Here is a 17,606-nt window from a genome sequence, read left to right on the forward strand (position 1 = left end):
TATTTACCATGACCTTGACAAGTGCATAGTTATCTTAAGAACACATCTAATGAATATTAATTAATATACTTCTAAACAGTCTGGGGTGCTTTGTATAACATAGACTGCAATTTGCATAAACGCATAAGATATTTGATGCCTCCTTTCAATAAAAATAAATATTTTCAATAAGAATGGCTCTCGTTTAACTGTCATATTAATTTTGAAAGCAGTGGTACTTGTGGCTGAATTAGAACACATGTTTAAGCCATGAATTAATGACAAATTATTATATTTTATCCAAAGCAAAAAGGTAATTAGCAATATTACGCGAGAAAAAAAACTACAAGCTAATAATTAAAAAATCAATAATGGAATGTGTCTTGATGAATGTACATTGCTATTACCAAATAAATATGGTTTTTCCTTTTAGCGAACATTTGTGTACGTCGTGTTGAGAGTCCGAAATGTCATTGAGTTTTTTCATAGCCTAACATACCTGCATTTTTTATGCACCCAAAAAAATATTACTCATATACTTTTATTTTGTTATCTGTATTCATTTTAAAAATTTTTGAAATTCCAAATCTTTTTTTTAGAAAAAATGTTTTTTTAATTGATACATTAAGTCAAAAAATATAATTTGTAGACTTATCAATATAAAAATTCTCTTGGACATAAATTAATAAATATTTTTCAAGCTAGAAAGAACATACTTACTTTTGTGACCCAAGCAATAAAAATAATTATGACCACACCCAACCAAATTGAGAACACATTAATTTTTCATGATTATAAAGAATTTTATTAAACGAGTTAAAATTATTTAGATTATGTGTTCATATAGACGAAGTGTTTAGTGTGAAGTCTGTTAGACAATGAAAAACGTATCACAGTTTACAATCTTATTGCGCTAGTTTAGTATTTAGCCTAAGCTTACATTGCAGTTTTGAAGAGAAACATTTGATCTGGTACTCTAGATACGATGCATAACTTGAATGAAACTTGAAGTTACTTAACGCGCGGTATACGGCTACAGTTAATATTACACAATCCGTCTGGTGTTTTTTTTGCACGATCCCATATAGTATGTATATATGCAGTCCGATTAGTTGGTGAACTTCTTGAAGAGCGGCTTGAACATGGCTTCATTTCGATGAAGTTGTGGCGACGATGAGCTACTGCTGCTGCTGTTCCCACTGCTATAGTCATCCCGCGGGGAGTACTCCCCGATTCTGGCCGAGAAATTCATGGGGTAACCAGAGGTAAAGCCGAAGCCATTACTGCTGCGACAGGTAGCGATCATAGGGGCTTGAGAAGCGGTAGGCAGGAGACTCAAAGCTCCGCTCAGCACCTTCATATTCGGCGGAGTTTGGGGTGGAGTATCTGGTTGGGCTTCGAGAAACCCCATCGCCCGCTGACTCGCTGTGGACTGAGATTGCTGCTGCTGCTGCAGCTGCTGTAGTTGCTGCTGCCGCTGCTGCTGCTGCTGCTGCTGATGGAACTGCAGTGGTCCGCTCGAACTTCCCGTAGTATGGATGGTACCGCCCACCTGCAACTGCTGCTGCTGCTGCGGGGGCATATTGCTGTAGGGGATATTGCTGCTCGTAGTATGCAGCTGCTGGGTCGTAGCCCCTAGAAAACCCCCGTAGGCCGTGGTGTGCGGCCTCAGGTAGGGAGCTGCGGCCCCATTGAACAGCTGCTGATCTCGTCCTGCATCCTGCGGAGGATATTGCTGCTGCTGCTGTTGCTGTTGCGCCTGTTGCTGCTGCTGCTGCTGCTGCAGTGGCATCGATTGGTGACCCATGTAAGCCGGCGGTGGGGTCTTGCAGCCAACTGTGTCGGCCAGACTCCAGATCTTCGGCTTGGTAGCTGGAATCGGCACGCCACAGTCCCGGCCTAGCTGGTTTTTTGGATCCCCAAGATCGCCCTGCTGCAGTTTGGAGCCCTCTCCGTGAAACGGCAACATACCCTGTTGGCCGGCCTGATAGTAAGCGGGATGCTGATGATGATACGGATGGTAGCCACCTGGGTGGCCGCTCGAGGAGCCACCGGGGTAACCACCACCACCACTACCAGCCGAGGGATAACCAAAGCCCGCTCGCAGTATGTTTGCCTGACCCAAGCACTTTTGGTCCTCGTCTATGGCATCCTCCTCCTCTTTGGTCTCATCTGGTTTAAAGAAACAGCAGCTGTAAGTACGAAGCCCCAAGGAAATACCCTTCAAATCCTATACCTTTGGCCAAGCTGCCACTCTGGCTTCCCTTGCTCGGCTCCAAGTCCTCCTTGTCCTTCTCATCGTCCGACACCAAGGCATCGTCGTCGTCATCCGTGCGATTCTTCGGCTCCCAGGTCATCTTGTTCTCCTTCTTCAGTCGACGACGGGCATTCGCGAACCAAGTGGACACTTGGGTCAGGGTCATCTTGGTGATGATGGCCAGCATGATCTTCTCACCCTTCGTCGGATACGGGTTCTTCTTGTGCTCATTCAACCAGGCCTTCAATGTGGCCGTGGATTCGCGGGTGGCGTTCTTGCGACGAGCCGCCAGATCATAACTAGCTCCATAACTGGAATTAGAAATAAGCAATCCTCTATTTAGAGAAAAGATATAACCGAAATGTTCGTATTTTAAAAATTGATGTTTTGAATTCAGTTGTAATTATGGTTTATATATATTTACTTAATGAATTGGCTAATTTACATAAAAACCAAATAACTATTATCATATAAAATTAAATTATTTTGGAATTTATAAGGGGAACATTGTAAATGATTTATAACTTATAAGTTATATAATATTGTGGAAGAACATTTCTAACTTGCAACGCAGTGAACTTCCTGATGACTCTTAAAGAAGTAACCCACGATTGGACTTCTAGACTCCATAACTTTAACAAATTTAATCCTATTTTAGAGTGGCACACCTCTTAAGATTTGTTAGTTGATTAGGTTAGCCGTTAAATTGGCTTCGTTAAAAAAGAAAATAATTTTATAAAACCTACATATGGCCAGGTCTAGTTATTTGAACAGCAATGACTGCTGTTGTTTAAGTTCAAAACTAACCTGCTCAAATACCATACATGTTGTTAAATTTTACTACCAGAAACAGCAACTTCAAGATGGGCAGTTAAAAAAAGTGTTATGTACTGCAAGTGAAAATTGAGCAGAAACACAGATTTCGTAATTTAGTATTTCGCTTTCCAGTCATATTCTCTTTCTAATTGCAGAGCCCAAAAAAATCGTGGCAGCAGCGAAACATGGAAATTCATTAAAAATGCGGAAAACTCAAATTGATGTTTTCCTACCACCTCCGCTCCGTATTGCTCCCCGGAGCTCGGGGTCCTCGTCCTGCCAGTGTAATACAACGTCAAAATATTGTAAAACATAGTTGTGAAACAGGGCACGGCCACAAAAAGCAACAGCACAGCGTCTCCGGCAATAACGAGGACGACAAGTGGGTGCAACCGGGTGATCCAGTTGTATTCCACTCCGCCAGTTCTCTTCAGCAGTGCACTTATCGCATTTTTTAACCCACCAGAGGCTGTGGCATCCATCGTCATCACCATCCCCCGGTATCCCCATCAACCATCCGTCCTCAGCAATAATGGTCCATGGTGGTCCTGGACCCCCAGCACTTCCTAGCTAAATTAAGCCCCACACCATGCGAACTCCGTTGCACATCCGGCTCATCCGCTTTTCACTTTCGGGTCTGCCCCAATCCCAATCCCTTTTTCGTCCTTCTTTATTCTACGTTTTTGGTTCTTTTTCATGGGATTTTTATGGAGCCACAATCAACAGTTTGTGTGCGGTGAATTTTACAACAAGATAAAGAACGAAACTCGGGACCGCCGACCGTCGAATGTAAATTCGACGTCCTTTCTCCTTGTTCCTTCTGCTTTTTTTATTCCCACTTTTTTTTATTTTCTGGTTGTACCGCTAGTCCACCCTGATTGCGTGCAGTGTGGAGGATGTTGCCAGTGATTAGCAAGAGTTTGGAGGAGGACTCGCTATTTTTTATTCAGCCAACTAAATAGAAAATAGGATCATTCTAAAAGCGAAGCGTTTTAAGGGGCGGGGAAACTTTATTTAATCAGAAACTGAGATAAAATTTGTTTATATATTTTATATATTATATATATTTTCTTTCTCATTTTAAAATAATTAATTATTATAAGATACCAAAAGCCGAACTTAATGTTGACACTTAAAAAGAAATATTTAAGTAATCTCTTTGAAAATTAAAAAAAATATTTTACAATATTTATTCTGATATTTTTCAAGAAATATTGTGTATTTTTATTTAAATTAATATATATTCAAAATATTTTAAAATAAATAAATTGAAGCGAGAACTATTACAAAGTAAGTATAATAATTTTATGGCGAAGCCTTATAATTTGTTATATTTTTGTCGAACAAAAAATTCCTAATAAAGACTGACTGTTTATTATGTTTGAATTAAGTCGGTTTTATGATAATGAAGTAAGAACATGTGTTAAAAAAATGAACTCTAGGGGTACCCGATAAAGTAAGAACTCAGATTTGTCCAATAACCGTGACCAGAGGTTTTGAAGCCCATAATTTTAGGCACGTAACCTGCAACATCGGTCGAAGGCGGTTTTTTTATATGGCGGGGCTATATGATTATCGCGTAGGTCGGTAGTCGGTTGTCGGATCCAACCGATCCGAATCGAGTGATACGCTTTGTGGGCTTTTTGTGCTGTTATGTTTTACAACCTAACAAACATCAATTTGTCCGTAATTGGCACGCATCCTATTTTTGTATTCGCCATATAATTGCAGTGCCTCGAAATGCATGTACAACCAAATGTATGTTTGTTCATGTGTCTGCGTTCTTTTGGCATAGCTCGTAAACAAAAAAAAATGATTTGGCTTTTACTGCTGCTGCTGCTGCTACTGGCGGGCCATAATCTTGTTAACAAATCACATTCTTGTTCACACAAACACACGGACACGGCTATATGGTCACATAGCGGTCGGCTGAATGGGCCGCTTATTAGTTTTAGACCGGCTTACACACATTTACATTTCAGCTTTTATACCAGCCACATGCAATTTGGTCGGAGCCACCAATTACGGCGGCCATTATCTGCGAGTTGCGATTTACGGGCAAATGCGGCGGGCACATCACATTTCGAACAAATAACGCTCCCGCCCGCCGCACAAATGACATTGGCTCTTGGCTCCCGTGAGCAGACACGTTCATGCCTGTCACTGGGTAATTACGCTGCCTGTCATTGCCACCCCCCACTCAAGTATTCCCCCCCCCCAGCAACTACCACCCACCACCGTGCAATTGCCATCTGCCAGACAGACACACGAATGGACTGACTGACTGCCAGTCAGTCAGATTTTCCACCTTTCCGAGTTTCCCACTCCGGTGCCAATTTGTGACGATGAACAAAACAAAGCGCAACCGTTCCTCTCTTAAATGTTTGTCAACCCGTAAATATATACACGCCTACACACCGAAAAAAAGCATTATTATTCGCAATTATATAAAATGGAGAAAAAATCCATGGAGGCCAAATTCCATTTTGTTTCTCCAAGAAATTGAAAATAGTTCAAGGTTTTTTAAAACGGAAAATAACAATTAATAATATAAAGCATACTACCCGAAATTAATTTTCTTAATTACAAGGATATTTTTATGAATAACGAAATGAAATAGAGGGCTTTTAAAAATCAAAACCCAATTCACAATTTGAGAGGCCTATCTACTGAGTATTTTTTCTTAGTTGGTTCCTGTTTTTATTGTATGAATAAATTATAACAATAATTTTCTGGTCTTCATTATAATTAAGTTACCCATGAAACTATTAAAGCTTCCAAAGCAAAAGGACACTTAAATTAGGCCGAAAGGAGTAAATTTCAACACTAAATTTGCCCATCTAATGAGATGCATTTTCAAAAATAATTTCACCTTTTTTCCTTTAGTGTAGCCACATACAGGTCTAAGTACATACAAACAGCGGTACATTGGTAAGTACGTGCGTATGTACTGTCGCTCAATATGGCGGCCAACATGGCGTTCATTTGCGGCTCACACCTCTCCGCCCCTCCGCTACTGACCCCTCCACGCTGCCACGCCCCCCTCCGCCCACCAACATGCATCGCTTACAACTCACTCACTCATTCATTCACTTAGCTGCAGCTCGATTTCATGGGCTTTCCGCACGCAAGCCGGGCCCAAACGAAAGCGAACCGATCCAAGCCAAGCCAAGCCAACCTACCAACCGTCCAACGGGAAGCCGCAGCCGTTGCATGCCACTCAGCATTTTCAGCCACTCCACTTTCCAGCTCTTCCCCCGATTTGGATTCGGAATTATATTCGGACAGGGACTGGGGAGACGCCTCCTGCCTTCTGTCTCCTTTCTCATTTCTCCTGTCTCCTGTCTCCTGACCATCGAATCATATGTGCGTACGCACTTGTGTACATACATATGCACCCACGTGTGTACATACATACTTAAGGCTTAATGCATGTGGATACACAACAACAAAGTCTGCAGGTTTTTCGTATGCTCAACATATTTATTTAATAGGTGCTAATTATACCGTACATTCCAGAAAATCACGCACTTACACAGAGAGTAAAAATTAAAAAATTATGTCTTCAAATTAAAAGATGAATGCTATAAGTATACATCATAAATATGGTTATGATATTAACTTTCTATTTCAACAAAATACTTTTTAAAATTAAATAAGAATCAACAAGCATTTCATAAAAAACTCCTTATTAAGAGTACTAAATTTACCACGAAACATGTTTCCAAAATTTTTTAGAAATCTTAGTATTATATTATTATTTTATTATTATTTTTCTAAAAATGATTTTTATTTTTATTTATGAACTGATAAAATAATACCATTTCATAACTATTAAAATGATGTTCCCCTATATTTCCTTTCAGTGTATTAGCACACATGAATTTATATATGTATATAAAACTCTGCGTTGCTCGCACTGGCGTGCAATTAACTGCTATTATTTTTGCAGCAATCATAAATAAATAATTTCTCGCTCTCATACGGTTTCGAACAATTCAAATTTTATTATCGCCAGTCCCTAGAGCACTTGCCCCTGGGCTGGGGGAAAATCAAGGGGAAAGCGAAGGAAAGCGCAGGAAAATGGAGGAACAGAGGGCAGATCGCAGCCGCCGCCGCAAGCAATTAAATTCAAATCAATTTCAAGTACTCGCAAATATTTTGTAATTAATTATGGGCGCGCGATTGCATTTGATTCGTCGTCCCCATGTATTTAAATTGGGCTAAAAGGCTTTCTATTCATTTTCTATTAGACGCAATTAATTATTGTTTCGGGGTATGGTGTCTTAATTTGTGGCAGAGAGCCACGCAATTGTTCTATTAATTCTATTTTTCCGCGACGGGCCTAATTAAATTATGCTGATTATGCTTACCCATAGGCCGACATGGGATCGTAGGAATAATAGCCCGTGGTGGGCTGCAATCCGGCCGATGTCCAAGCTCCCATCTCCGGACCCGCGCCCGTGTCCTTGAGTCCGTACGGATTGCTCTGAAACGATTAAGAATTCAGCATTGAATTGAGTTATTATCTTTGCCGCGGCGAACAAAGCATTTTCCCACAGTTTCCGAAGTTGACAATTTTGTTAACATGGAATTTATAATTTGGCAACATATTTCGCAGCCGAACAAGCAAATGCCGTCTTGCTGGCCATATTTCAGAGACAGATACAACGATCGATACAGAAAAATACATAATTTAAGACAGCAGCTTTCCGAAAATCGGTATTATCTAAGCCGGAGCGCCGATTATTGGTTATTGTTATATGAAAGCAGCTAACAGCAAGCAGCAGCCCGCAAAAGGCTGACACTTTTGAATTTTAATTTGGCTCGGTTTCTGTTTGTGGCATGCTGCGATTTATGCCCTCGGAAAATGACAGCCGGATTTATGAGCGACAACTATTGGCCAGATCGCCGCCCAATCTGGTTGGCCCTGTCGAGCCGGGCTTTTGTGAGCTCTTGATTTATGAAACGGTATTAACATTTTTAATTGCTTAACATCATGTATGCCGTTGTTTATTAATTTTTCACCCCCTCTCTGGGCCACAAAATGCCGCGACCGGGTGACAAATATATTTATCAAAATGTCGTTCGAACAGGTATTGGATCGCCATCGAAAAGCCCTAGCCCACAATTATTTACCAATCGCAACTCTGGGGAAAAAGGTGTGAGTGAAGTGAGATTTGGCTAGATCTTCACCAAAAATCCAAGCATTTAACACCTCGCCTCCCAAAATTGAGCGACGACATCTTATCGAGAACTCCGAGATATTTTCTTAATTAAAAGTATGCGCTTTGTGACGACCGATAAAAAAGACACTCGGTCAGGTGCTTGCCAGAAAAAGAGAAAAAAAGGGGAAAAAAAAGAACGAATGAATTTCCTGTTGTTGTAAATAACAATTTAACATGACACTTTGGTGGCTGCCGCCGCAGTCGTCTCCGCCCCATTTGCTTTTCCTCTCCTTTCCCGGGGGTTTCCCTCACAGCTTACATCACTCTGTGAGGAGGTTTTCTTTGAAGTACTCGTCGAGAGCCGCCCAAGTTGATTAGACTGTGTCTTCGTTCATATTAATTAGATCGTTCAAACTAATGTGCTTATTACAGCCCTCGTAAACATTGGGGAAATACTGTTGACAAAGTCGGACAAGTGTTTTAAGATTTCTCTAAATTAGGAGCAATTTATGAAACGAGTTTTTTAATATAAGCAGAAGTAAACATGCCCTACGAAAAAAAAATATATATAAAGAATTGATACCAGACTTTGTCTTTTTTTCAACAGTAACTATAAGAAATATATTTATAAGTTGTCATGTTTTTACAGTCATTATCTCACATTGTTACACATGTTTTAAATATGTTGCAGTAAAAATTATTAATACCTATGTTGAAAAGTAGCGTAAAATTAATTCACGACCAAAAGTGTCTTGTATTTTTATTAACATAAACTGTATTGCCAAGCGTGTTAACAAATTGCAAGCCATTTAGGCAAAAATATTTACGGTTCTATACTGACTCAAAAAAATAGAACAAAAATTATTATAAGGCATAAAAATTGAAAAGTGTGCATAGTTTTAAATATTAACCGGCGTTTTTAAATTGTTTAAAGTGTTACATTTAACTCGAAAATTGGTATTACAAATTAAGAGGTTCAATAAAAAATTGCCAACACATTCTGCGACAGATTCTCGAACAAAAATTGTGCACACAAACCACGTCGATGAAAATATTTATCTGCTGTGCGATGCGGCAACATGATGTCCTTATAAAACACTTGCTCGATTATTTGGGCACTTCCAGCTAAGCTGTTTGGCCTATCCATCTCGGGCAGTTAGTTATTTGCCAAGGCTAAATACTGTCCACATTGTTGTTATACATATTGTTGCCAATTTTATGTGTTTGTTTGTGCTTGTGTTTGTGTTTGCCTTTCATTCAGGCCAGCAGCAAAAGCAAAAGCAGCAGCGTGTGTTTTGCTTCAGTCATGCTGTGCTCGTGTACATTTCAGCGGTCACTTAGAGACAATAAGAATACAGTGGCGGACAAAATAATAGTAGTAATTATAAGTTAAAGAAAAATCACCAATAAACATGTTAACTTAATTCAAAGATTGTTCTTTTACCACACAAACAAATAATCAGAATTTTAAAAGAAAATCCATCAAAGGAAAGGTTTTTATTTATTAAAATATTTTATATTTGGAAAAGAGAAATTATATTTAATTAGAAAAAAACTGTGATTATTTAAGGGATTATTTTTGGGTTAAGAACTCAGCCTAAGGCAGTTATTAACAATGACAATACAAATGCATTTCCACCAAAAACCATAATACAAAAAAGATTACTACATTAAAAAGTAAATATTTTAGAAAAAAATTTTTTTTTTTTCTGAGACATAGTTTCTTTGCTCAGATTATTAAATAAATTTACATCACAAGTACTATTATTAAGTGAACTATAAATTTTACCCCCTGCAGTGTGTTTGTGGTGCTCACACACACAACAACATAAGCTTGATTAGCCCACACATACACGAAGAGAGTGGAGTGTAATTGAGGCCATGGGGCAATATGTTTTGTTTCCAATGATTTTGCCTTTCTTTATGCAAAGTATCGAATATCGCAATGGAAGTCGGCCGTTGCCAGTTGGCAGTAGGGAACCGGCGGAGTAAACGGGCTTATAAATTAGGTAGATGGATAGACGGAGATAGAAAAGGAGTGGCGGGCTGGGGGATGAGGGCTGAGGGCTGGGAGAAACTAAACCCCCGATACGGAGCCAAATGAGGTTTGACTGAGCTTCAGTCAGCCATAATGATAATTCGATTTAGTCGACTGCATTGACAAGCCATCGTCGTTGTCGTTGTCGTTGTTGCTTTATTGTCGTTGTCGTTGTTTTTGTCTCTCTTCTAAGCTGCGGACAAAAGCCACTGACTACACAATTAAAGTCATACGTTGAGATAATCCATTTAGCCCTCTGGCCCATGGCTCTTGGCCCTCTGTCTTTCGGCCATAAGCACTCGGAAAAAAAATATATTTCGTGAAATAATACACTAAAAATCAAGTAGAATGGAAAACTTTGCATTCCATAATTTATACTCATTTTAAATATACGATATGTTATAAAACTCTATAAAAATTAGACGTTAAAAAAATGTTGACAAAATATCGTAATATAACTAAAATTTCTATTCTCTTTACCAAATTGTAAAAAATGTTATTAGTCAAGATTTGGAAGCAGAAAAGGCTATTTGCAGAAATAATTTCTTATCGCTTTTACCAGATGTTAAATTTATGAACACCAAAATAATAGCTTTCAAATGATTTAAAAATACAATAATGTACTTTAATATTTTGATTTTATTATTTTTTTTATTTTTAAACATGAAACTTTCTAAAAAGCTTAAATGGTTATAAATACAGCCAAATAAAATTTCATATTTAAATGGATTTAAAAAATTGTACTGAATATTTTGAGGTACCTAAAACATGGGGAAAATGCCCAATTCAAATACCCAAATTCAAGTTATTTCAAGTGCACTTACCAGCGGCGAATAGAAGGCGGAGCTGTCCACTCCGATGCTCTGGTAGGGATTCTGGTCCGTCGACGGGTAGGGCGTGCCGTAGACGCCGACGCTGGCCGCCGGCAGACGGGAGTAGCTGGAGAGGGCGAGGCGGGCGGAGTCGTACTGGCAGGAGCAGACGGTCTGACCCGACACCGGGTCGGTCATTATGGGCCGCCCGTTCTCGCAGCAGGAGCCACCACCAGCACCGCCGGCCGTGGGCGTCGTGCCCACACCATTGCCGTCCAGGGAGCCACCAGTGGCCAGGTCCGCTCCACCCGCTCCCCCTCCCGCTGAGGATCCTGCTCCGGCTCCAACCACCGTCGCCGCATTCGAGTTCTGCGAAAGAGCATTGGGACTGAGCGCCCCCGAGGAGGCATCTCCGCCAGCTCCACCCGGCGGCTGGCTGCCCTGACAATCCTGACCTCCCGTGGGGCTCATCGCCGGGGCGTTTGTCATCACCAGCGCCTCGTTCACGTTCACGTTCGCGGAAGCGTCCTCCGTCGGCACTTGGGCACTTGGCGGCAGGAGCTGCAACAGATCGGATCGGAAGAGGCTCTTGAGTCCCACTTTATCGCAAATTGAAACACAAATTCGGCTTTTCAGCCGCTTATCTTATGTGTATATTAAGGTGACTGCACAGAGCAAAAATATATGTGGGAATGGTTTTCATTTTATTGTATGTCTCGAAATATTCAAATAAGGTAAATAATAAACAAATTTTTATAAATTTTTATTAATTACCAATGGGATTTATGTATTTATTTTAGTCGATATATTCAATTATCTGGAGACATAAAATTAATAAGACGTATAAGCTTTTATTATATAAGGTATTAAGGAGTTACGACTCTTATTAAAAAAGTATATTATTAGATTTATGTATTAGAAATCTAGCATTATAGTAATCCATTTGATTTGATCCATTTGAAATAACTATTTTTATTTTCGAAAGGTTTTGTGAAGCCTTCAATTAGATTCTAATCTATAAACGCAACTATTGGGAAAAAAAATTATTCATAAGAAAAATGTATAACAAATATTATTTGTCTACTACCTTCGAAAAGTATTTAACAACTCCGAAAGATTTCTGGTGAGATTTGACTAATTAATATAGGTACAACATTTTGGCTATAATTAAATGACATTTAAAATTGAGTTGACATTATCAAACAGCTTTTATATTTTTCCCACCGTGCAGGTACTTCAAAACTCCAAAAGCAGTCTCTGATAGCATTAAGTGATATATAAACACACATCGCCACTGGTTTACATAACTAATGCATGTTAATCAAGAGCCCATTTTAATTTTTATTTCAAACACCAAAGGCCGATGATCGAGAAATATTTTTCCTCAGCTGCAGAAGGGTCATTTTGAACACCTTAAAGAGATACGAAAACCTGATAAGACTCCACACTTACTGTGCCGAGGTGGGGCTTCCAGGAAACCTCCAATCGTTGTGCTATTGAAAGAAAATATTTCATTTTGAACACAAAAAGCTGTCCCTAAACTGACAGTGTTTATCTCCAAACATTTCACCAATGAATTAGTTTCTTGTGCTGCTCAAATGATAAGAAATGTTCGTTAATGGATTTCGCTATCAATTTTAAAAAGTTAGATTGTGGCAACTATTGGTCTTCGTAACATTAAAAAAAAAATAAATAAATTGACTACAAAAGGTAAAAAAAACTTTTTAATTTCTGAGGTAAATATTTCTGTTATCACCATAATTTAAAAATGAGGAATTTTTACAGAAGAAAACAAATTGCTAATTGTTTCTATTAAATTAGTTAAATAATGTACTACTTATTATAAAACGAAAACCTGGTCTTTCAAAGAAAATTGTTATTTCAACTGATCTAATTATTTTATACTAATTGAGAAGTGATCGTACAATAAGAAATTACATTTAACAACAAACTACACTAGTCACTCCATTTTGATAAAAAGAAATATGTTCTTTCAATTAAAAGGGAGAAGATCTATTTATTTAGAAAGATGTTATTACAAATTGAGAAGTGATCTTGTAATTATAAGAAATTGCCGTTAACAACAAACTACAGTAGATGTCAACATTACCGCGAAGATGCGGAATGAAAACCTGCCTGGGAATAGAAGCCTCATCCTCGGCACAGGAAACGCACGTACATGCATAATGGCTAATTTTCTACAGCATAAACCTGAGTAAGTCATGCTAACTGCCGCCGTACTGGAAACTTCATAAATATTGATGTCCGGCAATGTTGTTGTGCCCACCCCATATAGTCCATATAGTCCACATGTAGTCCCACTCCTCCTGAAGACACCAAATCCGAGCGGGGGCTGCTTGAATCGCTGGGTAATTGCGAATTTAATTCGAAAAATCGACAGAAGGCCCATATTACAAGATGCATCGATAACATGTAAGCGAATATGGTGTTAACACACAATCAGTGCCGACGGCAGGAAAGCGCAGAAGCTGCACGGGATTCATAATCCCGGGGCGATTAGGTTCCCTTAATCAATCGGTGGATCCACTGTACTCCTTCCATATCCTCCATTCGATGGCCTGCAATGGCGGCCCAGATCAATTACCCCGCAAATCGATTTCAAGTGCCGGGGCAACCTGATGCGATGTGATGTCCTCCATCTTTTCAGAGAGCTTCGCCTATGGCATGCGCCAGTCACTTGGCAATTAATATGCAAAATGCGCCAAGCCCAAGACTGGTTGGGCATTTAAAAATGCCAGAAATCAATGAGGGTGTGGCAGCCGACGCCTATAGGTCCGCAGAGGACTGCGACTGGGACTGGGGCTCCAGACCCATCCAAGATCGATATGGATATCGAGATGGAGATGGAGTCGGCCAACATGCTGGCGAAGGCTTCTGAAAATTACCGCGGGCAATCTGCGAAACGAGCGGCGGACTCTGGCTGCCTCAATTTTAAAGTCTGAGGACTGAAGTCTGAAGCCTGGTGAAAATATCAGCGAACCCATAATTAAGTTGAGTGCTCCGCCTGACGAACAGCTACAAATTGATCGAATGCCAAGCAAAAGGTCATAATATCTCTCGGCAAAAATATTTCAGACGGCTTACACAGCTTCCGTGGCAGAATTCTGGGCAACATTAAATGCGGCCCCAAAACGCATAATTATTCCGCGCCATTAACATAATCTGACAATAGAACCTTTGCCCAAAAAAAAAAATAAACGCATCACATGCATATTATTTTATAATTACCAGATACGAGATCGATCCGAGATCGATCCTTTTGGGTGAGTCTACAGGTGAGTGATCCACTAGAAGGCCGTTTGATCGTCTCATAATTAATATAGGAAAATTATTTTGAGTCATGCTGGTGCGTACAAATAATAGAATTTCGAGGCCAAGACCGCTGACTATATATAGGGACATCATCGGAAAAAAAAAACATCCAAAAAATAAAACCGAAAAAAAAACGCACAACCATTTATCAAAATTTTACAAATGAATGATTCAGGTGTTTTTTGTGCCGCGTGATTTTAATTAGTAAAAAGCAAATACATTTCGGTCGGTAAGGTCGGGGTATGGTCTTTATGGGAATGCTCAGCGATCGGAAGGAGGCTCCGTTCTCCATTCTCCGGTCTCCGTTTTCCGTTCCCATCGACTCTCGCCAGAATATGAGAATTATGACAAGTGATCTGATAGGCGACACCATATAGGGAGCTCTATGCGCCTGCCAGATTCCTCAGCTCCTTGAGCGAATGCATTATTCATGAGGTCTGCCTCGGCGAAATGCGAGGAGGACTCCATTCCTGCCTTTCCGCTGGCGAGGAAGCGCCAGTCCAGTGGGCCATGGCCATGTGAATTGGCCACGTCTTCGGTTGGCAGTTGCAAGTTGGTAGTTGCGACTTGCAGACGACTGGCAGGCGACAGTGCGCAGATAAGATCTGCTAGCCATGTGTGCCCAGTAACCAGTACAGAGTACCCAGTGCCAATACCAGATCCCAAGTACGAGTCCCAGTCCAGTTTCAGTGGCTTTGGCTTTGGAAATTTCTGTGAATCGCAAACGCAGCGATCTAATCGCGACTTGTATCTCTCGGTCCGATGCCGGGCTCCCGGATCCCGATCCCAAACCCTCCCCCGACAATCTTCTTCTTGGTCCTCCAGATGACCAAGTTGATAGCATGAGACTATAAGCGCCACTTGGAGTCAAGAGGAGCCTCCACCGCCACCACCATCTCCACCTCCAACTCCAATGTAAAGTAGATCACAGAGGGCCCAAAGTCATTGGTCCATCGATCGTTTTGTGGGGACCTCGGTCCGACTATCTGGCATCCAGCATCAATGGATGCTCCTCACGTAGCTACCAAGGCATTCCCAGGGCCTGCCCTCAGCTGTCACTTTACGGTTATGAATTTTATGATTTACGATCGCCGCAATTGAATTTTATTGACTTTTCAACAGTTTCACCTGAGCGTGCTTCAATCGGCACCTCCCATCGTCTTGGCCTTCTGATTGCCTACGAGACTCGCTTTTCGCTTTTTTTTTCTGTTTAGTTTTCGTTTTCGACTGCACTTAATTGGACTCGTGTGGTCCGAAATGGGAAAGAGACTCTAGAGTTCTGCGGAGGAATCCCCACACTGTCTTCTTTAACCGGGTAAGCAATTATGGCCTGGGAAATTAAAGTTTTACTCAGGCACTTGACCTACCCATCTAGCTCGTTCTATCTCTAGACAAACTCATTTATTGACAGCTTTAATTTACCCCTGAACTCTCAATATTTTCTATAAATTCTGTAATCAATCAATATATTTCCCAAATATTATAGTTGCACCTGTGTGAAAGCTTTAAAAAAGCCGAACAGTTTTTGTGCAATTTTTCAGTTGACAACAAGTTATGAGTCCTTGGAGTGTTTTTTTCTCAGGCCATTTATCAGCCATCTGATTTATTATGGTTATCTTTTTTTTTTCTTCTACCAATTTACTGTCATAAGCATGGAAAAAAGTTTGCTTTAAGCAGCTGTTTTTGCTGCTTAGTGAAAAGTCAAAAGGCGCTACAATCAAAGGCTTTAAGCGGTTTTGCCCTATAGTGGGTCTTCAAGATCAAATGATCTGATAGCTTTGACTTGGGACGATGAAAATACACTAACGAAAGTTTGTGGTAAGGATCTCGAATTAAAGACGTTGTTAACGAAATTATGTGCCAAAAGAGGAAGTCAGTTAAAACTTTGAATAACATAAAAAGAAAATTACTTTTAATGGTGTTTCATCAATTGTTATTATTATGTACATATGTCTTTGTTCTCAGGTTAAAAACGAAATACGCTTTTGAAAATCAATAAACACTTAATAAATGTACAATCTCAAATTTAGGTCTACCTTACTAAATTATTTTAAGTATAAAACGAGTATCGGTATAATTACTGCCTTGTTCTTAACTTAAAAAAATATAAACTTTTTAAAATAGCTAAAGACAACATTGTTTAAGTAAAAATTTGTAAAACCAATAGTTAATAACAAAGAAAAAATGGATATGGTTTTATAATTTTCTATGTTTGCTAATAAGAAATTTCTTAGATTTTTTTGCATCCATCAATGGGTTGTTAATGAAAATGTAGATTTTTGCGGGCTTATCATAATCAGTTAAACGAATCAGTCTAATGAATAATTTAATTCTTAATGTGTACTTTCTTCTTTTATTTTTTAACGACCCTTGCTATCTAATGAAATCTTCTGTTTCTTAATGACTATAAATATTAATGTATCGTTATAATTAAAGACCCACCTGCGAGGCCGACGGAAAGCCTCCGTATCCGAATTGTGTGTAGGCAGCCATTTCGCTATGTGACTATATGACGCTATAAGACCTAGTCTTAAGTAACTCTCTCTCTCTGTGGGCAGTCTTCTGGAGGATATATATCGCTGCTACATCAAATGATGTGCTTATTTAGTTAACTCAGCTCAGTTTCGATTGGGTCTGTTCACAGTCACCGGCAATGACGACAACAACGACATGAGGCCAACCGAAAATAACTCGGGAATATGCGGCACTATATCCAAAAGTATCTCAGGAATTGCAGCTGTATCTGTCACTCTTTTTGTATTTTATTTTATTTTTTTTTTTTTTTGGTTTTTCACTCGCAAAACGCGGCGGCAACGCAACACTCGCAAAACGAAAAATCGACGAAATATCGACGGCAAAACCCGCGTTATTAGCACACGCTCCTCCAGATGTGCACCTTATAACGTTCGAACACGAACTGGTTGCGAATGCCGTTGCTGTTGCCGCTGTCGCCGTGATGTTGCTGTTGGCCGTGTTGCTGCTGCTGTTGCTGTTGCTCCTTCTGTTGCTGTTGCTGCTGTTGTTGTGGCGCATTCCGCTGCAGTTGCTGCCAGAGCGGGACAACGCTACCGCCCCAAAAGAATGCCGCTCGCCTTGGAGCAAAGGCCGGCGGACTGGAAGTCGAAATTGGGCAACGCCCACTGGTAATCGCTGGTGGTGGTGCTGTCGATAGTGCTGGTGGTGGTGGTGGTGGCATTTTCCTC

The 17,606-nt window shown here is 40.0% G+C and overlaps 1 protein-coding gene across 3 annotated transcripts; it reads right to left on the reverse strand.

Moving 5' to 3' along the window:
• Nucleotides 1-761: 761 nt before the first annotated feature.
• Nucleotides 762-17,392, reverse strand: LOC108052667 (homeobox protein araucan). 3 transcript variants are annotated; one of them, XM_017135111.2, is made up of 5 exons: nucleotides 16,846-17,392; nucleotides 11,083-11,631; nucleotides 7,426-7,541; nucleotides 2,216-2,547; nucleotides 762-2,151 (listed from the first exon to the last, which is right to left on the reverse strand). In XM_017135111.2, the coding sequence occupies exons 1-5, from the start codon at nucleotides 16,894-16,896 to the stop codon at nucleotides 1,088-1,090; spliced, it is 2,112 nt and encodes a 703-aa protein (XP_016990600.2). In that variant the 5' UTR covers nucleotides 16,897-17,392; the 3' UTR covers nucleotides 762-1,087. The 3 variants fall into 3 exon arrangements, with proteins under 3 accessions (XP_016990600.2, XP_016990599.2, XP_016990601.1); XM_017135110.2 differs by having other exon boundaries at nucleotides 2,216-2,571; XM_017135112.2 differs by lacking the exon at nucleotides 11,083-11,631 and having other exon boundaries at nucleotides 2,216-2,571; nucleotides 16,846-17,391.
• Nucleotides 17,393-17,606: the final 214 nt, after the last annotated feature.

This window comes from Drosophila rhopaloa, unplaced genomic scaffold (genome assembly GCF_018152115.1).
Source record: "Drosophila rhopaloa isolate 14029-0021.01 unplaced genomic scaffold, ASM1815211v1 contig_163, whole genome shotgun sequence".
Taxonomy (NCBI): Eukaryota; Metazoa; Arthropoda; class Insecta; order Diptera; family Drosophilidae; genus Drosophila; species Drosophila rhopaloa.

Bases quoted from the DNA above. Each gene is read 5' to 3' on its own strand.
- LOC108052667 (XM_017135110.2), bottom strand. From the start codon at position 16,896: ATGGCTGCCTACACACAATTCGGATACGGAGGCTTTCCGTCGGCCTCG. The intron at 2,572-7,425 runs GTAAGCATAATC...TTCTCTAAATAG, and splicing joins GATCCCATGTCGGCCTATGG to AGGATTGCTTATTTCTAATT. The intron at 2,152-2,215 runs GTATAGGATTTG...TCTTTAAACCAG, and splicing joins GAGTGGCAGCTTGGCCAAAG to ATGAGACCAAAGAGGAGGAG.